This window comes from Pleurodeles waltl, chromosome 11 (assembly GCF_031143425.1).
Source record: "Pleurodeles waltl isolate 20211129_DDA chromosome 11, aPleWal1.hap1.20221129, whole genome shotgun sequence".
Lineage (NCBI taxonomy): Eukaryota > Metazoa > Chordata > Amphibia > Caudata > Salamandridae > Pleurodeles > Pleurodeles waltl.
The window spans coordinates 690,557,418-690,583,615 of record NC_090450.1 but is presented as its reverse complement, the minus strand read 5'-3'; the positions used below and the strand labels follow the sequence as shown (position 1 = coordinate 690,583,615).

General features: G+C 47.7%; 1 protein-coding gene across 1 annotated transcript in view; it reads right to left on the bottom strand.

Moving 5' to 3' along the window:
• Window positions 1-26,198, bottom strand: part of C11H2orf42 (chromosome 11 C2orf42 homolog) — a 318,795-nt gene that overhangs the window by 42,841 nt on the left and 249,756 nt on the right. The window contains exon 7 of the mRNA XM_069214211.1: window positions 22,319-22,478. Within this exon, the coding sequence (XP_069070312.1) occupies window positions 22,319-22,478 (160 nt within the window). The remainder of the gene's footprint in view (window positions 1-22,318; window positions 22,479-26,198) is intronic.

Below are 26,198 nucleotides of genomic sequence, written 5' to 3'. Positions count from 1 at the left end.
CAGGGAGTCCTCCCTGAAGTGTTATTTCTCCACAAGTCGAGCCGGGGGCGTCGGGTGCAGAGTTGCAAGTCTCACGCTTCTGGCGGGAAACGCAGTCGTTTTAAAGTTGCTCCTTTGGAAACAAAGTTGCAGTCTTGGGTGAACAGGGCCGCTGTTCTCGGGAGTTTCTTGGTCCTTCTAGAGCAGGGCAGACCTCTGAGGATTCAGAGGTCACTGGTCCTGGGGTAAGCGTAGCTGGAGCAGTGTCTTTTCGAAGTGGGGAGACAGGCGGTAGGGCTGGGGCCAAAGCAGTTAGTGTCTCAGTCTTCTCAGCAGGGTTTTTCAGCTCAGCAGTCCTCTTCTTAGGTTGCAGGAATTTGAGTACCTAGGTTAAGGGGAGCCCTTAAATACTAAATTTAAGGGCGTGTTTAGGTCTGGGGGGTTAGTAGCCAATGGCTACTAGCCCTGAGGGTGGGTACAGCCTCTTTGTGCCTCCTCCCAAGGGGAGGGGGTCACATTCCTATCCCTATTGGGGGAATCCTCCATCTGCAAGATGGAGGATTCCTAAAAAGTTAGAGTCACCTCAGCTCAGGGCACCTTAGGGGCTGTCCTGACTGGCCAGTGACTCCTCCTTGTTTTTCTCATTATCTCCTCCGGCCTTGCCGCCAAAAGTGGGGCCGTGGCCGGAGGGGGCGGGCAACTCCACTAGCTGGAATGCCCTGTGGTGCTGTAACAAAGGGGGTGAGCCTTTGAGGCTCACTGCCAGGTGTTACAGCTCCTGCAAGGGGGAGGTGGTAAGCATCTCCACCCAGTGCAGGCTTTGTTACTAGCCACAGAGTGACAAAGGCACTCTTCCCATGTGGCCAGCAACAGGTCTTGAGTGTGGCAGGCTGCTAAAACCAGTCAGCCTACACAGGTAGTTGGTTAAGGTTTCAGGGGGCACCTCTAAGGTGCCCTCTGGGGTGTATTTTACAATAAAATGTACACTGGCATCAGTGTGCTTTTATTGTGCTGAGAAGTTTGATACCAAACTTCCCAGTTTTCAGTGTAGCCATTATGGTGCTGTGGAGTCCGTGTTTGACAGACTCCCAGACCATATACTCTTATGGCTACCCTGCACTTACAATGTCTAAGGTTTTGCTTAGACACTGTAGGGGCACAGTGCTCATGCACTGGTGCCCTCACCTATGGTATAGTGCACCCTGCCTTAGGGCTGTAAGGCCTGCTAGAGGGGTGACTTATCTATACTGCATAGGCAGTGTGAGGTTGGCATGGCACCCTGAGGGGAGTGCCATGTCGACTTACTCGTTTTGTCCTCACCAGCACACACAAGCTGGCAAGCAGTGTGTCTGTGCTGAGTGAGGGGTCCCCAGGGTGGCATAAGATATGCTGCAGCCCTTAGAGACCTTCCCTGGCATCAGGGCCCTTGGTACCAGTTACAAGGGACTTACCTGGATGCCAGGGTGTGCCAATTGTGTAAACAAAAGTACAGGTTAGGGAAAGAACACTGGTGCTGGGGCCTGGTTAGCAGGCCTCAGCACACTTTCAATTCAAAACATAGCATCAGCAAAGGCAAAAAGTCAGGGGGTAACCATGCCAAGGAGGCATTTCCTTACAACCACTTTATGTTTATGTATTTGTATAAAGGGTTCTTGTATAGTAAATGCTTGTATCTCACTTACTCTTCTAAGTGATGTGATAGCTATTAGAAAGGCCGCTTTCCAAGTTAAGTATTGCATCTCACAAGAGTGCATGGGTTCGAATGGTGGTCCCATGAGTCGTGTTAATACAATATTAAGGTTCCATGAAGGTACTGGGGGTGTTCTTGGGGGGTATGATTCTTTTTAGTCCCTCCATAAATACTTTGATGACTGGGATTCTAAAAAGCGATGTTGAATGTGTAATCTGCAGATAGGCAGATATTGCTGTGAGATGTATTTTAATTGAAGAGAATGCTAGCTTAGACTTTTGTACGTGTAATAAGTAGCCTACAATGTCCTTTGCGGAAGCATGTACTGGTTGAATTTGATTAGTGTGGCAGTAGTAAACAAATCTTTTCCATTTGTTTGCGTAACAATGTCTTGTAGTGGGTTTTCTGGCTTGTTTAATGACCTTCATACATTCTTTTGTAAGGTCTAAATGTCCAAATTCTAAGATTTCAGGAGCCAGATTGCTAGATTGAGCGATGCTGGATTCGGGTGTCTGATCCGTTGTTTGTGTTGTGTTAACAGATCTGGCCTGTTTGGTAATTTGATGTGAGGTACTACTGATAAGTCTAGCAGTGTTGTGTACCACGGTTGGCAAGCCCAGGTTGGTGCTATAAGTATTAGTTTGAGTTTGTTTTGACTTAGTTTGTTTACCAGATAAGGAATGAGTGGGAGAGGGGGAAAAGCGTAAGCAAATATCCCTGACCAACTGATCCATAATGCATTGCCCTTGGACTGAGGGTGTGGGTACCTGGACGCGAAGTTTTGGCATTTTGCGTTTTCTTTTGTGCGAATAGGTCTATTTTTGGTGTTCCCCAGCGCAGGAAGTAATCTTGTAGGATCTGGGGATGAATTTCCCATTTGTGTGTTTGGTGGTGATCTCGACTGAGATTGTCGGCCAACTGGTTCTGAATGCCTGGGATGTATTGTGCTATTAGGCGACTGTGATTGTGAATTGCCCAATGCCAAATTTTCTGTGCTAAGAGACACAGTTGTGACGAGTGTCCCCCTCCTTGTTTGTTGAGGTAATACATTGTCGTCATGTTGTCGGTTTTGACAAGAATGTGTTTGTGGGCTATCAGTGGTTGAAATGCTTTTAATGCTAGAAACACTGCCAACAGTTCTAAATGATTTATGTGCAGTTGTTTTTGTTGATTGTCCCATTGTCCCTGTATGCTGTGCTGGTTGAGGTGTGCTCCCCACCCCATCATGGAAGCATCTGTTGTGATCACGTCTTGAGGCACTGGGTCCTGGAATGGCCACCCTTGGTTTAAATTTATAGGGTTCCACCATTGAAGCGAGAAGTGTGTCTGGCGGTCTACCAACACTAGATCTTGGAGTTGACCCTGTGCTTGTGTCCATTGTTTTGCTAGGCACTGTTGTAAGGGCCGCATGTGTAATCTCGCGTTTGGGACAATGGCTATGCATGAAGACATCATACCTAGAAGTTTCATTACAAACCTTACTTGGTAGTGTTGGTTTGGCTGTATGTTTAATGTTATATTTTGGAACGCTTGTACCCTTTGTGGACTTGGAGTGGCAATCGCTTTTTGTGTGTTGAGTGTTGCTCCCAAGTATTGTTGTATTTGGGATGGCTGCAGATGTGATTTCTGGTAATTTATAGAGAATCCTAGTGTGTGTAGAGTTTCTATAACGTATTGCGTGTGAAGAAGACACTGTTGTTGAGTGCTGGTTTTTATTAACCAGTCGTCTAAGTATGGGAATACGTGCATGTGCTGTCTCCTTATGTGAGCGGCTACTACTGCAAGGCATTTTGTGAATACCCTTGGGGCTGTTGTTATCCCGAACGGTAACATTTTGAATTGATAGTGTACGCCGCGTATTACAAACCCTAAGTATTTTCTGTGAGAAGGATGCATGGGTATGTGAAAGTATGCATCCTTGAGATCTAACGTTGACATGTAGTCCTCTTTTTTTTGGTAAGGGAACCACGTCTTGAAGTGTTACCATGTGGAAGTGATCCGACTTCATGAAGAGATTCAGCGTTCTGAGGTCTAATATGGGTCTTAATGTTTTGTCTTTCTTTGGAATTAAGAAATATAGTGAGTAGACACCTGTTCCTTTCTGATGTTTGGGTACTAACTCTATTGCTTGTTTTTGTAACAATGCTTGGACTTCTAGTTGTAACAGGTCTAAGTGTTGTTTGGACATATTGTGTGCCCTTGGGGGCACATCTGGCGGGAAATTTATGAATTCTATGCAATAACCATGTTGGATAATGGCTAGGACCCATGCGTCCGTAGTTATGTGTGTCCAGTTTTGGTAGTATGCAGTAAGTCCTCCCCCCCCCACTGGTGTTAAGTGTTGGGGTTTTGTGACATTGAAGTCACTGTTTGGTTTGACTTGTCTTAGGTGTTTGGAATTTTCCCCTTGCTCTTGGGAATTGTCCACCCCTATATGAGCCTCGAAACCCTCCTCTCTGGTATTGTCCCTAATAGGTGGGTCTGGTTTGCGAGGTGGAAGGTTCTGGTGTTTGCATACCCCCCTTTAAATTGTGGCTTTCTAAATGTGCCTCTGCTTTGTGGGGAGTAGAGCACGCCCATGGCTTTGGCCGTGTCCGTGTCCTCCTTTAATTTTTCAATTGCTGTGTCCACCTCCGGCCCAAACAATTGTTCTTGGTTAAAAGGCATGTTTAACACAGCTTGTTGGATTTCTGGCTTGAATCCTGAGCTTCGTAGCCATGCATGCCTGCGAATGGTTACCGCAGTGTTGACTGTTCGTGCTGCTGTGTCTGCAGAGTCTAATGCGGACCTTATTTGGTTGTTGGATATTGCTGGTCCTTCTTCCACAACCTGTTGGGCACGTTTCTGGTGTTCTTTGGGCAAGTGCTGTATAATATGTTTCATCTCGTCCCAGTGTGCCCTGTCGTAGCGAGCCAGTAGGGCTTGCAAGTTTGTGATCCGCCACTGATTGGCTGCCTGTGCTGCCACTCGTTTGCCCGCTGCATCAAACTTCCTACTCTCTTTGTCAGGCGGTGGAGTGTCTTCTGATGGAGAGTTTACCCTCTTTCTTGCTGCTCCTACAACCACCAAGTCTGGTGTAATTTGCTGTGTTATAAACACAGGGTCCGTTGGGGGAGGCTTGTATTTTTTCTCCACCCTAGGCGTGATAGCCCTTCCTTTCACTGGCTCCTGGAATACCTGTTTTGCGTGCTTGAGCCTGCCCGGGAGCATTGGCAGACTCTGGTAGGAAGTGTGGGTGGATGCCAAGGTGTTGAACAGGAAATCATCCTCTATTGGCTCTGAATGCATTGCTACATTGTGGAACGTAGCTGCCCTTGATAGTACCTGCGTATATGCAGTACTGTCCTCTGGAGGTGACGGCCTTGTTGGGTAACAATCTGGGCTGTTGTCTGATTCTGGAGCATCATGCAAGTCCCATGCATCCGGATCATCCTGTGTCATCCCTGTATGTGTAGGTGACTGCATTGGAGGTGTTGTTACCGGGGACAGCTGTGGTGAGTGTAGTGGAGAAGGTTGTGACGAAAACCTTGGTGGTTGGGTTTTATCTCTTGCCACCTTTGCCTTCGGCTGCATTTCTGACTCATGAAATGCCAGCTTTCTCTTGGTTTTGATTGGAGGAAGACTTTGTATTTTTCCAGTTTCTTTCTGGATATGCAACCTCCTTTGCATATGGTCTGGTTCCCCCATACTTATTTCCTGGTCAAATCTGTGTTTTTGCATTTGGCTGGAAAGTCCTTGCTATTCTGTGTAAGAGCTTCTTTTCGGCTCCGAAGCCGCTTTTTTCAGTACCGATTCTTCCGATAAAGTCTTTTTCGGTTCCGACATTACTTTCCTCACCTTGGGTGAGTCGAACTCTCGGTGCCGAGATCATTCGGTGCCTGAATCTCGACCGGAGTCAGATGTCTTTGGCAATTCTTTGGCCTTTTTCAGTGCCGATGTTTGGTCACCTTCTTTTCGATGGGTTAAGACATGGCCTGCTGGCGGTGGTATCCCCTTGGCCTTTACAATCTTTGTGTGAGTTTTGGACGGGGCAGTTTTACTCACTGTTTTCTGCACCGTCGTGGGTCGTTCGCTTTCGGATTCATCAGAGTCCGTCCCCTGGATGGAAATTTTTTCCTCCTCTTCGACGTCGAGTTGTTCTTTCGGTGTCGACGCCATTTGAAGTCTTCTCGCTCTTCGATCCCGTAGGGTCTTTTTTGATCGAAACGCCCAACAGGCCTCAAAAGTATCCTCCCTGTGTTCTGGTGATAAACACAGATTACAGACCAAGTGTTGGTCTGTATAGGGATACTTCGAGTGGCACTTCGGACAGAAGCGGAAGGGGGTCCGGTCCATTAGTTTCGTTGATGGATGCGGTCGGGCTGACCAGGCCCCGCTGAAGAGCGGAAGCTCCGGAGCGCTTCTACTGTCGGTGTCGATACGCTAACACTAAACCGGTACCGAGCGCGAACAATACAGTCGAATTTTTGATATTTAGCTAACTTTCCCGATTCGAAATACAGAGCGGAGAGGAACAGATCCGAACCCGATGGCGGAAAGAAAACAATCTAAGATGGAGTCGACGCCCATGCGCAATGGAGCCGAAAGGGAGGAGTCCCTCAGTCTTGTGACTCGAAAAGACTTCTTCGAAGAAAAACAACTTGTAACACTCAGAGCCCAACACTAGATGGCAGGATAATGCACAGCATGTGTATCTGCAGCTACACATGCCACCGAACATATATACATATATACACATATATATCTCTCTCGACTGGGAAGGGCCATGATTGGATGGCAGTGTTCATGGGATAGGTAGTTTAAAGATTGTTACTGTTTTCATTGGCTGCTGTGTTGTCAGTAAATGAAAGAGAAAGCATAATCCTTGCCTCTGTGTCCTTAATAGAATCTAAAATTCTTGACGCAATATCTAGAAAACTTTTAACTTCTTCTTGCTTCTAGTGCAGACTGAAGACTTGACACCCTCAGAGGATGCAAAGCAGGGGAAATGTTGCAGTTGCTGGAAGGGGCCGAAGAAACAATGTTGCAGAGCGAAGTCGTTGCTGGAGTTGCACATTGTGGGGTCCTGTGACGTCCAGTTGCGGCTCCAGTGGCCAGAAGTGGAAGTAAACGATGCAGAGGAGTCCTCATGGAATCTTGCACATTGAATCTGAGGACACACCCAAGAGAGAGACCCTAAATAGTCCAGGAAGGTGGGATTGGTCACCTAGCAGGATAACCACCTATCAGGAGGGGGCTGTGACGTCACCTGCCTGACCTGGCTACTCAGTTGCTCCCAGGGGCCTCTGGCCCGCCTTGGGTTCAAGATGGCAGTATCAAGAGGCCACCTGGAGGAGCGCTGGGCACCACCCATGGGGTGGTGATGGACAGGGGAGTGGTTACTCTCCTTTCCATTGTCCAGTTTCACACCAGAGCAGGGACTGGGGGTCCCTGGACAGGTGCAAACCAGTTTATGCAAGGAAGGCACCAGATGTGCCCTTCAAACCATACCAGTAGTTTGGGGAGGCTGCCCTTCCCAGACCATATAACACCTATTTCCAAAGGGAGAGGGTGTTGCCTTCCTCTCCCAAAGGAAATCCTCTGTTATGCCTTCCTGGACTTGAGCTGGTCAAACAGCAGGAGGGCAGAAACCTGTCTGTAGAATGGCAGAAGCGTGAGCTGCCCGGGAAAACACTGCAAACTGGTAGGAGCAAAGCTGGGGGTCCTCTAAGGAGCCCCCAGAGTGCATAAAATCATACAACCAATACTGACAACCAATACTGGCAACAGTATTGGGTTTGATTCCGACATGTTTGATACCAAACATGCATGCGTTAGGAGTTACCATTATGTAGCTGGACATAGATGTAGCCAGTACACAGGTAACTGGCTTCCCGCACTTACCAAGTCCATGAAAATGGAGCAGGAGTTTGTGGGGGCGCACCTCTGCTCATGCAGGGGTGCTCTCACACAGGTACGTGCACCCTGCCCTCTGGGCTAGAAGGGCCTGCCATAGGGGTGACTTACTGTTACCTGATGCACTGACCTGTAGTGAAAGGGTGCATGCACCTTTTCACACGAGTCTGCAATGGCAGGCCTGCACACACATTTTGCATGGAATCCCATGGGTGGCATAATACGTGCTGCAACCCATGGGGAACCCCTGGTGTCCCAATGCCATGGGTACCCAAGTACCATACATACAAGGGACATATATGGGGGCACCAGTATGCCAATTGTGGGGTGTACTAAGTCAGGAACAACCATATTTATGGGGAGAGAGCACAGTCACTGGGGTACTGGTTAGCGGGATCCTATTGAACACAGTCAAAATACACTGGCATCAGGCAAAAAGTGGGGGGTAACCATGCCAAAAAGACGGTACTTTCCTACACAAATGCCATCTTTTTCTGTCATTTTTATATTCCAAAGTGCAGCCTCTGGACAGAGGAAAAAAAAGGTTTAAAAAGAAAAACACACATAAAAAACCTAAACAAAAGCAAGACAGAATGTCGCAAAGTGGGCAGGTTTTATTCACAACCACACACATTAGCGCCACTTCACAGAGTTTGCCAGTGAAGCACTACTTTCTTTTTCTACTCTTTCTTCAAACAACTCTGGGGCTTATTTACAAGCCCCTCGCGCTGCCGGTCTGTCACTTTTCCCCATATTAAAAGTAACACACCGGCGTCGCGAGGGGCTTGTGAAGAACCCTTATTGTTTTCCCTGGGTGGGGAAATGCACTATTCCACGAGATACTGCAATACTTGGATGATGCTTTGAGTGGAAAACGATTAACATGATCCTTATCAGCTGTTTTTCTTATTTTAGTTTATAAAATGTGTACCGCAGCTCTATGTTCATGGATGTGGTATTTTAAAACCACACTGCTTACATTTTGCAAGGATATAAGCAATAGACATTGAAACGGGTCCCTTCCGGGCCCTATAGTTATGTCCTTAACTTTTCAGGCAAAAACACTCATTGATTTCTGAATAATAAGTGTAAAAGCGTTAAGGTAACCATGTTTTTCCTACTTACATTGCACATGCTTTACTTAATCCTGCATTCCCTATGAGTTTAATAGGATGTTGTTTCTTTTTTTTCTTCCAACCATATTACTCTTGTCTCTCTTCCCTCAACCTATTTCCAAATTTCTGGTTCTGTAGCACAGTGGGGTCATACGAATGGCAATAGCGCTATGCAAATAATATCACTCCACTGCAAACAAAAAAAACAAAAGTAAAAAACATTGTCATTTTCAACACCAAGTGCTTTAACTTTCAGAAACGAAAGACCAATGGCATTGGAAATGCTTGTTAATCTTTCTAACAGTGCTTAGACTACAAGTCCCAGAGTGCCCATAAGGGTATAAAAGGTATGTGAGCTCATACTGGAATCTGTGACCAGACTACTGGCCGTGCAGTGTTATTATTATTTGATTGCAAATATCTCTGGGATATTGGTCATATCCCAACGTTTGCACCAGCAGCTAGATTGCGCCTCATTAACTACTGCGTTGCTTTTAGATTCTTAACAGCTTCAGCATGAAAGGAACTTTTGTAGTTCAAAACTGCTCCAGAGACAAACAAGTGATACTATAACTACACTGGAAGACTTGGACAGCCCGGAAAGGCATGGACTTCCATTATGCCTTGATAAGCTTTGGAACAAAGTGCTGAGGACAGCCTCTTGGGATATGTTGAGTGCAGGTCCTTAGCCACACTGCCTTTCATTTTGATACGACCATACAATTGGTTGGAGCGTAGGGGCTTCACATATCACTTTGGCATGAGAGCAGCTATGAGTGCCTAATTAGAACAAATGCCTGGGAACCTATCTAATACCCCCAGGGTTAGGTATGTGCCCACCCTCCCCAAAGGGTGTGGCCACAAGAAGGGCTTAGCCACCCTCAGCCACTGGCTACTGCCCTCTGACCCCTGTAATGCCCAATCATCTAGTATTTAAGGGGACACCTGAACCTTACTCTTCAGATTCCAAGCGACCTGAAAGAAGGAGGACTGAAGAGCTGCTCAAGCACTGAAGACTCCAGACGACAACTGACTTGTCCCCAGCCCTAGAGCCTGCCGGCGGCTTCAAGACTACTGCTACAAAAAGGCAATGCATTCAGTAGGACCTGCGACCTCTACAAACCCCCAGAGGACTGCCTGCCTACCCAAGGACCAAGATCTCCAGAGGACAGTAGCCCTGTCCACAAAGAAACTTCCAAGAACGACTCAAGACCCTGGATCCGCGAGTCCTGCCCACTCTGCACCCAACACCCACAGCCGGAAAACAATTGGCCCACCAGTGCATAGAAGGTCCCCATGAGATTCCGACCTCAAGTCCAACATGGGTTGACCCCTCTTGACCAACACAACTACCCCTGCACCCTAAATCCAGAAGACACGCCGGACCTCGACTGGCTCCAGTGAAAATTTCCTGACACCTAAAGGTACCCCTGCACCCGCAGCCCCCTGGCCTTAGGGAACCCAACCGATGGTCCAGCAATATTTAGTGGCTCTACTTACCTGTCCAGCTATTGGTTTTCTTCAGCCGACTCCCTGGACGAAGTCTGCAGCCTCTTTGTAACCCCTGGGGTACCTCCATTGAAAAGCACTGGGTGCCCAGAGCTGTGTTTGCATCCTGCACCCAGCCGCTGAGGATGTGCATTTGGTGCTGAACTATGCAATCCCCCCCCATTCCACCTCACCCCCATTTCTGATCTAAACCCCACCAGGTCTGTGCACTGGAGTCGCAGGTACTTACCTGCAAGCTGTTTCTTTCAAGTGCCCCTCCCATAGTCTCCATAGGATTCCATTGGGCACCCAACACTAACTTTGACCTCTGCGCCAGGCCGGCCCCATGTTGCTTGTACGGCACCCTTGGTGTCTTCCTAAACTTTGCTCTGTGGACACCCTAACCCCCGAAGAGTGGGATCGTAAGTCGAATACTTACCTGAGAACTGTGTTGATACTTTTCCTCCCCTAGGACTGCATTGCTTTCTATAACATACTGAAAAGTATTACTTACCTGAAAACTGTTTTACCAGTGAATTCTAAACAAAGTGCATTTGATACTTGAAAGTGCAACAAAGATCCTTTTGGTTCTATAAATAAAATATACTTGTTGATGCATAAAAATTGGCCTTGAGTTAGTCATTGAGCGTGGGCCTCAGATCTCAACTATGTGTGTACAGCAAATGCTTAGCACTCCTCTGATTGGCCTAACTGCTCGACCAGACTACCACAAAAGAGCGTTCGGATTACCTACTTTTATCCTCTGGGGATCCACTGGACTAGTATATACAGAGCCAGCTTCCTACAATGAGGAGCAGAGAGCATCGCGGATGATCGTCACTGCAGCACAAAGAGCAGGCTTGGCAGCACGGGCTGTCATGCCTGTAACACAAAGAGCCAATCAGGTGTTGTGGACAGTTGTGCTGGAGCTTCGCGTTGGTGGTCACCACAGGTTGTTCTTGCTGTAGCATGAATTGGAAATCTTGCACTGGTGGTCATGTAGCGTAAGCAGCAGATCTTCACTGGAGTTTTGTGTTGACGGCTGCCGTTGGTAGCACAGTCTTGGCACCCAGGGGCACATTCACGGTTGCAAAGAGACCAAACTTCAGGATTTTACCTTTTCTTCTTAGGAAGCGGTCAGACTGATGTTAACCAAGGATCTAGGACCAGAAAATGGGTGGGGGCTTCTTGAGGGATCAGGAATTCACTCCAGTAGGGGCCAGGAGGGCTCAGGCAGGACCAGTTTCAGGTCCAGCTGGGCAGTTGCAGCTAGGCCTCTGGAGCTTATGTCCCTATAGCTCAAAAAGAAGGTCAGCCAATTGACTCTTGGAGTCACTCAGGTTAGCAAGGGATGAAAGTAAGCAGGTTCATTCTTCCTTCTCAGGCAGCTTGTCAGTCCTCGAGTAGCAGGGCAGTCCTTTTTCAGTAATGTCCACAGGTCTAGGTGTGTTCTGAATAGTGCCTCTGGAAGGCCAACATTTATAACTGGTGCCAGCCTTTGTGAGGGGAGATAATCCCTATTCTATCCAATCTGGTTCTGGAAAATTCTTCCCTTCTCATGTCAAAGCTCTTAAATGTCTAGGGGTGACAAAAGGGATGTAGGCCTGTGGTTGGATTCCTTTGGTGTGTAGTAGCCAAAGCCCTTTAAAATGTAAGTGGGGCTGGGTACAGTTCCTATAGACATCCTGCCAGGGTTGCCTATTCTTTCCACAACTGAGCCTCCTTTGTAGTACTGCTTGGGAGCAATAAACATACCCAAAAAGCAGACACATGTACAGTCATGTAACTAAGGACACTGTCATAAGGCACAAATGGTTAGGACAATAAAAATGTCAACTTCCTAAAAGTGGTATTTTCAGAAGTGTGTCTTAAAATCAGACTTTAATAATTAAACAGTATTTTAAATTTCAATTCATTTGAAAGTAAACCACATATTTCCATTGGCTCTCAATCCAAGTTATAACTTATTAAATGTAATAAGGTAACCCAGTGTTAATGGGCGTGATAAGTCTGACAGCAGTAAAAAAAAAAAAAAAAAAACCTTAAGGAGTTTTTCACTACTAGGATATGTACAACTTGAGACTACATGCCCTGCTTTTCAAATTCAATCCATACTGGCCCATGAACCTCTAAAGCCAAATCCTAGGTAGGAAGTATTAAACCTGCCAAAACACTGTACTATAAGATGCTGTGACAGGCCTGAGACCGATTTCAAATGGCTCCATTAGTGGGTTTCACAATGAGTGCTACAGGCCGCCCACTAGAAGAACATAATTTACAAGTCCTGGGTACATGTAGTATCTTTAACTAAAGACTTACAAGTAAATTAAATGTACCAATTGTGCCATGTTTGAGAGGGAAGGCACAAGCACTTTAGCAGAGGTTAGCAGTGATAAAATGCACAGAGTAAAGCAAAAAGAAAAAAAAACACGTACCATGTATAATACTGCCCTATACTTCTATCTCAGGGTTCTGGTGACATTTACAAACCACTTAGTTCTCTGCCTTATGATATCACTAGAACTCCTCGATTTAGCTAGTAAATTATGTTGGCTACTGAAATTTGGAGGACCTATTTGTCAGTGTGTTTTTACTGTCTTACTGGGATCCTGCTAGCCAGGTACCCAGTGCTCATAGTTTGTGGCTTATGTGTGTTGTCAGTATGCTTGACTGCGTCACTGAAGTTCTGCTAACCAGAACTCCAGTGCTTATGCTCTCTCTGGTTACCAAATTTGTCACTATAGTTTAGTGACTTCATATACCAATTCAAGTTCAAGTTCAAGTAAGCTTTATTCGGTCTAAATAATCATCAAAGCAATAACTTACAACAATAAAATCATGATCTATACATAATAAATATATAACAACAAAATTAAAAAGTAGATGATAAGAATAAGATAAGAATACTGTAAAATGAGGAATCTGCGAGTGTACAAGGAGAAAAAATTAAGATAAATCTTCACATGTGTACCCCGGCCTATAAATAAAAAGGAAATGTCAAAGATCCTTTTGTTGGCTGCTTTTAACTTCCTCATCAGTAATTTATAAGAAATTCAATTAGTAAAACAATAAAATAGAATAAGGTAAAATCAGGGAACAATTAATAACAAATCACTATAGTCCTTTTCTTTATTTAAAAAGTATGTACGTATATGCCAAGCGGACGCAAGGAACTTGCTGACCGCACAAATTAGAAGAAAGGAGCAATCTCTCAACATCAGCCTGAGGGCATCTCTACACGTTCTCAACCCCATGTTTCTACAAACGGGACAAACCCATTTCCGCCGGGCAATGCCATAGGCAGGACAAATAAACATAAAGTGCACTACAGTTTCCACAGAACCATTACAACAAGGGCATTTATCGGATAACAGGGTGGAGCTCCACGAACTGGAAAAGGACTTCAAAGGGAGACATCCATACCTAAATCGAGCATACAAACTTTTGCTTAGTTGATCGGTAATTAGGTCCAGGAAGGGTTCAAAATGGGGGATATTTTTCCCTAACATGGGACCAATAAGCAGATTTCAGGTGGTCCTTGTGAGCCCTCCTTAACTTATTGGGCTGGCTCCAAAAGTGACTGAGTCCCAAGGTATGGAACCATTCTGAAATGTGCTTGAACCAGGGACTAGAAAGTACGTTTGGTCTATCCAATAAGCTTTGCAAAGATTCCTTGTAAATGACTAATTCAGGGGTAGTCCAAACACGAACCCAAAAAATTAAAGGCCTTAGAGCTATTACATCAGAAATGCGAGGGAACCCTAGATCCAAAAACACTGGAACCAGGGGCGTACTACGAGGACATGCCAAGAGTGATCTTACAAAATTATTTTCCCCCACAGATAACTTGCTAGATTTAGAGCAACCCCAGACCTCAGCACCATAGACCGCGGCACTCTGAGCCTTAGCTAGATAAATTTTAATAGCTGGGGAAACAACTTTCTCAATATTAGACATTTGAAAACGCAAAATTGCCCCTGACTTATGTGCTAAGAGGGCTGAGCTTTTCCCTACCTGGGCCTGCCAGTTCATATCATTACTGATTCTTACCCCTAAATAATCAATAGAGCATACCTTACTCAAGGGAACCTCATTATACAGAATGTTACAACGTTTTGAGCTACCAGGACCAAAGATCATAAGTTTTGTTTTACTAGAGTTAAGTTCCAATCCATGATCTGCACAAAACACACTAAACCTATCCAGGAGGGCCTGAAGGCCCATAGGTGTTTTAGAGATCAAGAGGGAGTCGTCAGCAAATAAGAGGATTGGAACTTTTGTATTATTCAAAGTAGGGGCATCGTTTTAACAGTTACAACTTGCACTGCTTCATTGATAAACAACGAGAAGAGAGTAGGAGCCAGGATACAGCCCTGGCGTACTCCCCGCCTGATATTAATACGATCAGTAAGTTCCCCCTGGCTGCCCCATCTTACTCGAGCATAGGTGTTCTTGTGTAATCTTTGGATTAGATGCACCAAGTTCAACGGGATGCCGGTTTTCTTTAAGACTTCCCACAATTTCTGCCTTGGAACAAGATCGAACGCGGACTTAAGGTCAACAAAAGCAACATACAAATTTTGTTTGGCCAAGGTAGCGTATTTCCAAAGTAACAAAAAAAATCTAAAAACTTGGTCCATAGTGCTAATTTTTAAACGAAACCCAGCCTAAAGGGGAGATAGAACCTGGTTAGCTTGGACCCAGTCCATTAGCCTGACAAGGACTTGCTTAGAGAAAATCTTTTGAAGATTATCAATGAGGCTAATTGGGCGGTAATTGGCTGGCAGTCCCACATCTCCTTTTTTGTAAATAGGGATAATTTCGGCTCCGAGCCACGAGTCCGGAATGGGGTTACCTGTTGCGATGGCATTTGATAAAGTATTAATGTACCACGCCCAAATAACGGGTTCGGACTTAAACAGGTCCCCCGGTATCTTGTCGGGACCGGGAGCCTTAGCGGGTTTCAAAGAATTAATAGCTGCCGTGGTTTCAGCAATTGTAAAAACAATGTTCTCCATGGGACCCTCGATAAGGGATCTACATTTGCCACCCGTATAGGTCTTGTGATGCAGTTGCTCAAATGAGGCATAAATCTCGGAAAAATGAGCCACCCATCTTTCAGGCTGGATGTGAAAATTAGGAATAACATTACCCTCTCTTTGCCTGTGAGTCAGCAACCTCCAAAAAGAACCCTTGTCTCGATTTTCGACTGCCTCCAGCAGCTTCTGCCAGGTCTCAAATTCCCAGTTTTTCTTCGCTAGATTCAGGGCCTTAGTGTAGCTGACTCTAGCGGTCCTGATCTCCTCCTGTGAGTGCTTGCGGAGGGCCAATTTAAGATTGAGCCTAGCATGGTCGCAGTTATTGTTATTGTTATTGTTGAGCCATTCCCTGGATCGGATAGCATCTAGAGTATGTCTCACAGTGGTTTCTTTATAGAAAACATTCTGTAGAAATTTTATCAATTCAGCATGATTTTTCATAATTGGAAGACTATCGACCTCTTGCTTTTCAATACCGGAGAACAACTGTAGGAAGGAAGAATAAATTTGTTTAACCAGAAATGGGTTAGATATAACTTTTGGCTAACTAACACGAGTTTGCCTGGAGTTAAGGGAAGGGATCGGAACATCAGTGATCTCTAGGTGTTGAGTTCTCCCAAATGCTTTGTTAAATAAAGTAAGACAGAGGGTAATGATCGCTGTCGTGACGGAGTTCAACCCTCATGTCCAGAATATGTGACCAAAGCCTGATGTCAACAAAAAAATAATCAATAGTGCTGGACGAACACCCCCGCTTAAAAGTGGGGGCACGATTAAGATCAGATCTAGTCCGACCATTACATTCCCTGAGTCCATGGCGTAGGCAAAGGGAAGCCATCTGTGTAGCAGCACAAGAGCCAATACTAAGAGAATCATCCTTCATTTGGGGAATACCCCAGGAGTCATCTTCTTCAGATGTTAAATTACCTACGAGGTTCTTGAATACAAAAGAACAATTTATATCGCCCCCTATCACCAGATGGTTAGAAGGATGCAAAGATTCCATGTGCTCGACTAGCTGGGCAAGTATCCTTGATTCCATATTGGGGGGGGGACGAACCTCGCATACACGTTGACCAAGGTCACTGTAAAACCAGGGTGAAATATAAGTCTAACACCCAATAAATCTAATGAGTTAAGGGGTAATACAAAGTGGTCGCATTGTAGTTTCTTATTCACTAAAGTCATGAGCCCACCCATCGGCCTACCAAAGCCTCCCGAGGCAGGCTGAGCTGCGACAAAATAAGTTGTGAACACCTCAACATATATTAATTCTTCCGCCGAGGTTTCCTGGAGAAGGCATAAGTCTTGCTTAGAGATGAAATTTACCCATCCAGGATCTCCCAACTTTTTCCTTATTCCAGCTACATTCCAAGATACAATATTAAGTACAGAGGGCACAGGTGTGGGTCTAACTCTCGGGGATATAATTGAGTTCAGAACCCTTGATCGTTTGTCTCTATAAACCATAGCATCTGCGGTGGAGAGCACTAAGGTAGAGACGTTGTTTAGTCAATCTAAATCAGATAACCGGGGGGTGCGGGTCTTAGTCAAAGCTGATCGATTGCTATTTAGTGGACCCAGAGCCATTCCCTCGTGAGTATTGAAAGGTCTATCGGTCCTTCGTGACTCTCCCCCCCCCCCCCCCCCCCCCCCCAGAGAATACATGCAGAGGCCAATGCCGATATTTCTACCAGATATCAGAGAATGAGTCCATAGGTTGAAAGCCATAAAGGTTATTGACCATAGAGGTGTCAAAAAAGAGGATTGAAATATAATCAAAATCTGAGTCTGGTTGAGCATGTCTACGCGCCTCCCAAATATCAGAACGGATAACAGACAGACATTTCCTCTGAATGCGAAACCAATAGACAACTTTATTAATCAGAGAATCATGAGACTCTCTCTGCCCAGCGAGTAACCTGGGGACCCCTGTCATGTAGATGTGTGCATCCTTCCTACTCTGATCATTTCTCCCCTTGGGAACTGTCGCCTGAATGAATTTGGATTGACCTTGACGTGGGATTCTGGGTGGACTTACGGGCACCCGTACACCCTTCCCAACCATAGCTCCCATGGACACGGGATTTGTACAGGGAGGACATAGATCGTAGTTAGTTGGAGCGAGAATAAGCATACGACCGGAATCGGTGGGGTTGCCATCGGATAGAGAGAGGCAACTCCCCTTTTTATTTGTTGCCATACTCGTAGGCTTAGCCCCCCGCTTTGGATATTTAGGGTGAGAAGCTAAGTTGTCCCCATTGTCTAATGAAGCTAGCACGTTAGGCCCTCCAATCAACTCAGGAAGGTGGTCATTCGTGCTAAACGATTTACAATTACACAATACCTTCGTCTCAGATAGTCCAGAAATTTTACCCAAAATAACCATTATCAAAGATTTTAAATTGTCCAGCTTCTGGGAAACGTTCTCCAGTTCGAGTGACATCTTGCGTTGAGCCTGCAAGGCAAGTTCCTCTGTATCAGGTTCCACAGCAATTAAGGGCTGAGAGCGACCTGGGCTCTCGCTAAAAGTAGATAGGAGTTGAAATCTATTGGAGCAGAGAATATCACTAGAAACTACAGACTTGGAACCCAAATGCAGAGAATCCCTACGTTGGTTACATTCTGCAACTTCAACACTTGAAGTAAGCCTCATTGGTGGTGAGGGAATTGCAGCCTCAGATAAAGGAGGGGGGGTGGAGGTCCGCTTCAACAGACAGAAGAGGTGTCCGTAGTTTTTTGATAAATAGATCCGGGATCTTCCTAATAGTCGAAGTAGCAGGAATGGAAGGGGCAATAATAGATGGACTCCTCAATATTGCCTCTACTTCCTCAAACAAGGAATCAATAGCTTGAAATTGATTCCTAATGGGTTTAGAAGGGTCATCAATTTTCCGACCAGCTCGTGTCTTGTGTTTTTTGGCGCCGGAAGGTGGCACAGGGACATCTGCCTTACGCTTCCCCATTATTCGCTACGGCGTGTCCAATCCAAGGACTGGGGCCCCCAAGGACGAAAACAAAGGGAAAATTGAATAATGATGACCCAGCCCGCACGGATCCCATGGGTATAGGAAAAGAACAAAGGTACCTGGGACTGGAGGCACTGACCAGGCACTGACAAACCTGCTACTACCACAATGCAGATGAAAGAGGGGTTGCCCAGCCCAGCCTCCTCCGGTCTCCGAGGGGCACAGGACAGGCCCGCCCTTGGCCCGGGCTTTGCCCGGGAGCGCAAGCAAGTCTTTAAAGGGCTCCTGCCCCGGCACACGTCAACGCCTCCTCCTCCTCCCAGCTGAAAACGCGCTTCCCGCGTTAGCGGGAGCGCAAGCAATTCTTTAAAGGGCTCCTGCCCCGGCACACGTCACTGCCTCCTCCTCCCAGCTGAAAACGTGCTTCCAGCTGTAGCGGGAGCGCAAGCAAGTCTTTAAAGGGCTACTGCCCCGGCACACGTCACCGCCTCCTCCTCCCAGCTGAAAACGCGCTTCCCGCGGAAGCGCAAGCAAGTCTTTAAAGGGCTCCTGCCTCGGCACACGTCACCGCCTCCTCCTCCCAGCTGAAAACGCGCTTTGTAAGTCATTTCCCATTTGACAACGATGATGATAACATTATTAAGGGACGAGTTGAAGTACCAGAATCTGTCCCCGTTCGGCCAGGGAGGTTCGCCAACCAGCAACAGGTGGAAAGTTCACCGAATCCACGAAGGGATGGGTTAAGAGATGCAAGGAGGACAGACAGGCTCCCGGAGACAAGGTATAGGGAGGTATGATCTGCGACCTTACCCTGCGACATCCACAAATCTAAAGGACTTTGTGCTTGTTCCCACAGCTAGAACCCGTACTATGACATTGGGACCTCAGGGCCCTTTTGCACTTAAGCTCCCTCACATTTTTTTTCAGTTTTAATTGGCACACTGGACCCCCACTTTTAAGTCCCCATTATATAGTACCTAGGTACCCAGGGCATTGGGGTTCCAGGAGATCTTTATGGGCTGCAGCATTAGTGGCAACAGAAATAAGGAGCTCATACAAACATTCTTTCATGACTGCCCTTGCACACACTATTTCACAGCCATTTTTCACTGCACTAGCAAATGTGCCCCCACGTTTTCCAGGACCAATTTCCCGGACTTCGTGAGTGCAGGGACACCATTATAAGCATGCACTACATATATGTAGCTTCACAATGGTAACTCCGAATATGGCCATGTGAGGTGTCTAAGATTGTGAAATTGAACCCCCAATCCAAATCTGGTACTGGGGCACCAATTCCATGCACCCTGGAGTCTCCAACATGGACCCCCAGTACTGCCAAACCAGCTCTCTGAGGTTTCCACTGCAGACCAAGCTGCTGCCACTTCACAGACAGGCTACTGCCCTCCTGGAGATTGTTCTGCCTTCCTGGGATTGAGCGGCTCAATGCATCTCCCATTGGAAATAGGTGTTACAGGCACGAGAGGGGTATCCTCCCAGATCCTCTGGAAATGCTTTGAAGGGCACAAATAGTGCCCACCTTGCATAATCCAGTTGACACTGGTTCAGGGACCCCCAGTCCCTGCTCTGGCGCAAAACTGGACAAAGGAAAGGGGAGTGACCACTCCCCTGTCCATCACCACCCTAGGGGTGATGCCCAGAGCTCCTCCAGAGTGTCCCTGGCATTAGCCATCTTGGATTCCAAGGTGTGGGGAAACTCTGGGAGCATCTGAGTGACTAGTGTCAGCACGTGACGTCAGAGACCCCCTCCTGATAGGTGCATACTTGGGTACTTGGCCAATCCCTCTCTCAGGGCTATTTAGGGACTCTGCTTTGGGTGTTTCCTCAGATTCGGCTTCAGCTTCTGACCGTCGGATCAACCGCACACTGCTCCAGGAACCGCTGTAACTGCAACAAAGTATCCAGGAAGGCTACTGTGACCTGCAACTTCAGCCCCAGACAGCAACTGCAACAGTTTCCAGGTTGTGCAAGCTTTGAGGACTGTGTCTTCACCCTGCACCACAAGAACCAAAGGAATCTCCCGTGGAGTGACTGAGTCACTTCCCTGCTTCAGCAGGCACCTCTCTACAACGATGACCGGTACTCTGGACTCCCCTCCTGTTGACGAGCGTGATCCTTGGAACACCGGTGGTGGACCGAAGTGATCCTGACTGTCCAAAGGTCCAGCTGTACAAATTTGGTGGAGGTAAGGACTTACCTCCCCATGCCAGACAGTACCCCTGTACATCATATCCTCTGCAGCTCCTTGAGCTTCTGTGCACTTCTTCCAAAAGTTCTTCGTGCACAGCATAGCCCCGGTCCCCAGCACTCTACCCCGCGATGCTCCGCTCCCTGAGTTGTTCTCCGGCAGCGTGGGATCCCTATGTGTAGTGCTGCAATGACCGTACTTTGCAACTCCTTTGTTCCCTTGTCCTGGGACTCACGTGGGTGCTGTCTGGTCTTCTGAGGGCTCTCTAAAGTGCTGATAGCCCCCTCCGTCTCCTCAGTCTGAGTTGAGACCCCCCCCAGGTCCCTCCTCGGTCCGGGCAGCTCCTCTGACGCAAAACGCCTCTTGCGTGAACCAAAGCTTGTTGGCGGAATCCAGCGACGCAAACAGCCTCCATCCAACGACTCGACGTGGGACATCTCTTGCACCAAGCAGGAACCTGCAGCTATCTTTTTTGGTGTATTTCTGTACTTTTCTTCCAACCAGAGAATCCAATTTTGCACCTTCCTCCAGGTGGGTAGGAGCTCCTGTTCTTCCGAGACTCTTCATTGACTTCTGGGCTTGGTCTCCTCTCTCCACAGGTCTTCAGGGCCAGGAATCCATTGTTGGTTGCTTGCAGTCTTGATTGGTTCTTGCATAATCCTTCACCACAAGTTGTAGTGTGTTCTGAAGAAACTTGCTGTACTTTACACCTGTTTTCCTGGGCTCTGGGGTGGGGTACTTTACTTACCTTCGGTGTTTTCTTACACTCCCAGCGCCCCTCTAAACACTACACTTGTGTGGGGGAATCAGATTTTCGCATTCCACTATTTCAGTATATGGTTTGTGTTGCCCTTAGGCCCACTGCAATCTGATGTGTTAGTCACTATTTGCAATATTCTCTGTCTGTTTACTTACCAGTTTTGGTTACTAGTGTATATATTGTGTATAATACCGCCGGTAGAAGTATTGCCTCTAAGATATTTTTGGCCTTGTGACGCTAAAATAAAGTACCTTTATTTTTGGTAACACTGAGTATTGCCTTTTATTGTGTTTAAGTACTGTGTGACTATAGTGGTACTGCAAGACTTTGCATGTCTCCTAGTTCAGCTTTGGCTGCTCTGCTACAGCTGCCCCTAGACAGCCTAAGCTGCTAGACACTGCCAACATTTCGTTAAGAAGGGATAACTGGACCTGGTATAAGGTGTAAGTACCTTAGGTACCCAGTACAAACCATGCCAGCCCCCTACAGTCCGGTCTCCAAGGATAAGGACATAAGACTTTGGGAGGTGCTTGGCAATCATACTCTGTGGTTCCGAAGCTCGCATAGGAGAGATCCAATGGAAAAAAGAGCAGCAGACACATGAAAAAAAAGAAAGGAAAAAAAAAAAGGAACAAGAGAGGCAAGTAAGCACCCTTTCATGGAGCCTTGGACCAGCACTGACACTTGTAGGAAGTATTGAGGCTCACAGTGAGTAAACCATTAAGTGACCTCTCTTCCTACTACAAGATGGAGCGTGAAAAACTAAAGATAGAAGAAATATGGAACAGCATGTGATGCAGAATGAGTCGGATAAGTGAGAACTAGGCAGGAAGATATAAAGGAATTGAGAACAAAAAGGAAGGGAAAGAGAAAAAGTGCGTCAGAGCACAGGGAAGGAGGAAGAGGTCACCTAAACAGTGTTAAAGAAAATGTGTAGAAGCGAAAAACGGTTGCCAGCAAAAAAAAAAAAAAAAAAAAAAAAAAATGAAAGAAAAAGGGAAGTGACAGTTACTAAAGTGTCAAATGAGAAAGTAAGAAGAGAAGATGAGTGGGGAGAAAGTTGAGTAGCAAAAGAACAGTTGGGGAAAAGGGTCTGTAGAAGGGAGCAAGCAATGAAGTAAGAGTTCTTGTAGGCACGTGCAGAATTCAGAATCATAGCTGTGACGGAACATACCCACTTTAAGGAAGGTTTTAAGCTCCAGGGGCCGGATAGGTTGCTTATCGGCCCGGCCGTAGCTTTCAGCGATGCTCTCCACCTCTACCTTTGGGCATTTGAAGAGCTCATAGGTGCCATCACTGTTCTGCACAAAGCTGCGTGTGATTTCCAAGGGCATCTGGAGGAGTGCAAGAAAAAGCAAAGAGATTATGAATGGGTAGAAGGAGAGCAGAGTGCATACAGAAAATGAATAAAACAGAAACGGTTGAGGTTGCGAGACAATGAATTCATATGAGAAATTAGCATCATAAATCAAAAGATACTGCAGCTGGAACAAGAACTTGCAGACAAACCATAAGGATAGCCCACCAAGCTTATGGTGTTATAGAACTGAAATCCACAAACTCATCAGAAGGTGAGAAAATCTAAATCCTTGCTTCCAACTGAATGTCTCTAGAGGCAGAGAAAGGGGGTTAGGTTTTGTAGGAGACTGAACTTCTTTACAGATGTCCCTCAATGTGTTTGACCACTTTAGAACTACTAGATGCTGGTTTTCAACTCTGACTGTGTACTAAGGCCTGCTAATAAGACCTCATAAGACCTCAGTGACGGTGCTCTTTCCCCTAAAACAAGTAAAGTCTAATGGTAACCCAACTGGCATGGCCTTGAGTCCCCCTGTAAGCCCCTAGTAAATGGTACCCCAGGTCCTAGGACATAGGTCCCTAAGGGCTGCAGCATGTCTTATGCCACCCTAAGGGACGCACAACCAGATTACACACAGACTGCAATCCCAGGCTGCGTGACATGGTGAAAACCGTGCTTGAAAACACGACATGGCATACTTCTGTGTGCCATGCCAAAGACACTGTGTGGGCTATATGTAGGTCACCTTACAGCAGGCCTTGGAGTCCTAAGGCAGGGTGCATTGTAGCACATGTGAGGACAAATCTGCATCAGCAGATATGCCCCTGTAATGTCTAGTACCACTGCTATATAATACAAGTGAGCAGTGAAGCCATCTCAAAGTATTTACTGTGGACTGGTCAAAATGAGTTACCCAGCTACATAATGGCTTCACTGAAACCTATGGTATTTGGTATCAAACACCTCGTATTAATAAATCCTCACTGATTACAGTGTTGCGCCCAGAGCGTACACTCGAGATAACCCCGGAACCCTACTAGTCCCCTAGTGTGCTGGTTGGCTGGCATCAACGAGGCTGCCACCACAGACATGTTTCTGACCCCCTGAAAGTGAGAGCCCGTGCTCTTAGAGGTCAGAAACAATGCCTGTGTGGCAGGAGGTGTTGTCACCTCCTCCGGCAGGATGGCTAGTAAATCTGCATACCAACGCTAGGGACTTTGGAGTCCGTGCTACCTTTGAAATGTTACCTTGGCTTCCCCCAGACTTGGGAGAGGCAACGGTAGGGCAGTCCCCTCTTTTTAGCATGGTTACCCCCACTTTTTGCCTGTGTCCCTGTTGTCCAGCTACATAATGATATCTCCGAACCTGGACATATTTGGTATTAAGCATGTCCGAATCATGGGGGAGGAGCCAAAATGGTGGCCGGGAAGGACGCCTAGATAGCGAGCTCCGTCCCGGACTCGTCATAAACATCCTGCAGGGCGCCCCCCTTGGAACCTTATCGTCGTTGAGGATCTCGTGTACTGCCCCCCCCTCAGGCTGAGGGCTGCTGGGCGAGGAGGACACCCGGGAAAACGAGACTGAATGGCCGAAACCGCCCCGGGAAGCGAGGTGAGGAGCCGGGAGCCTTCAAAATGGCGCCGTCCGGCGCGAGCAGAGCCGCGGCTGATGAACTGGCTCTCCTTTCCCCCGGGGGGTCGGGGCGTGAGCCGCCGAGCCGTCACCGGGGCTGGGGTTCGCCCGAAACGCCCAGGGCGCTAAGGGGCAGGGTGTGCCCCCTCTGCTGCGCTCCCCCTCCCTGGACGAGGCGCTGCTGTGCTGCTGGACCCGCCGGGGTGGTTTCACAAGCCACGCGTCCGGCAGGAGGAGCGGTGCCGCGAATAAGACGCGGTGTTGCCGCTGGGCTGGGGCTTTGGAACTATCCACGAGGAAACCAAACGAGACGTGCGGAGCGGCCCGCGCTGCCCCGGCTCGGCCCTTGCATGCAGGAAGTAGTGTGGCCCCTGCCTGGAGGAGGAAGCTGAGGCTCTGCGGGCGCGGTGGGCCCTGGACTATTGTGGCAGGTGAGACGCTGCGGCTGGGGGCGGCGAGGGCCCCTCTTCCTTCCTTCCCCCCTTCCCCTGGCCCTCCCCCTCGCTGGAGGCATTTACTGAGGTGTCGCTGCCTGGCAGAGGGGAAAGTCCACGCCCTGCTGAGCACAGTGCCGTGATCTGAGAGGCCCCACCCGGGTCGGCTCGACGAGCGTGGGAGCGAACCCGGCCCGCGGGGAGCGAAGGGATCACACGCCAGTTAGACCAGCGCCACGCCGAGACGGAGAACACCAGTGGATGCCCAACCTCGGACTCTGGCTATCGGGAGTGGAGGGGAACGCGGATCCGGTCGGGGACCGGTCTCCCTGGCCTGGGCACCTGGCTGTCTCCCCCGCCCCCACCCGAGCGGCTGCGACCTGTCTCCGCCGATGCCCCCTCTGGGTGACTGAACTATCAGAGCAGCAGGAGCGAAATCCTGGCCCCAAGGAGGACGCACCATCAGAACCTGGTGGAGACTGCGCCAAGGGAACACATAGCAGGGGCAAACCACTGCGAGATCAAAATAAAACTGCGCAGAGCACCACAGCGCCCTGCACGGCTTTAACCAGGCAGGCACAATGGCAGGCAGGCTTAAATCGTCCAAGAATCAAGACCGGAACGCCCAGAGCGCAGCACCCTGTGAACAGCAGCCAAACCCGTCTCTACAAACTTTAGAAAGTACACTCTTATCACACTCCGCACAATTTGAGAAAGTACTCCAAGTACTAAATCCTCCCTGGAAAAGAGAATAGACGCAGTCTCCCAAGATCTAAGTATACTCCGAGTGGACCACCGCAACCTGTCGGAAAGAGTGAAATCGGCAGAAGAGGCGATATCCGAACTGGCTCCCGTGGCCCAAGATAACCAACAACAGATTACAGCGCCTAGATGCTGAAGTGAAGGCACTCCGGCGGAGATCAGAGGAAGCGGAGAGTAGATCGCGCCGCAACAATATTCGCTTTCTGGGGTTCCCTGAAAATATGAGGCAACCGCACTTGGAGCTACTCCTGGAGCAATGGCTGATCAAGGAAGTACTAAACGGGGCTCCATCCAAGTTCTTCTCCATAGAAAGAGTGCACAGAATCCCGAGCAGACCTCCAGCCCCAGGCCAGCCACCCAGACCACTGATTACCAGATTTTTAAATCACAGGGACCGAGACGCAATTTTACAACAGTTCCGCAATAAAGGCCCTTACAAATACGAGGACTCAACTATTAATGCATATCCAGACTTCACACAGGAGGTGCAAAATCAACGCAACACCTACGTTAAAATCAAACAGCGCCTGCGGGAACACGACATCAAATATGCTCTGCTGTTCCCTGACAAATTACGAGTGGTATCGTAGGAACGCACCCACATCTTCACCTCCCCTGAGGACGCCTGGACATGGTTGCACGCCAAGGGCCTGGCGCCCCCCCGGGAGGACACTGGGGATGCCGAGGAATGGATAACCCCTGCACAGAGGAAACGAACTAAGAGACGCACCAAGAGTCAACCCAATGATCGCCAGGCAGCCGAAGAAAGGGCGAAAGTGTTGAAGGAAACACCTCTGCTGATGCAAAGCAAATTTGGAGGACCCAGGTCGACTCCCGAGATCAGCTTGGACTCAGACACTGCCAACTCCGACTCTACAATAACAGGAGTGGGGAAAGGGCCGATAGTCACCCCAAGAACTGCAGAC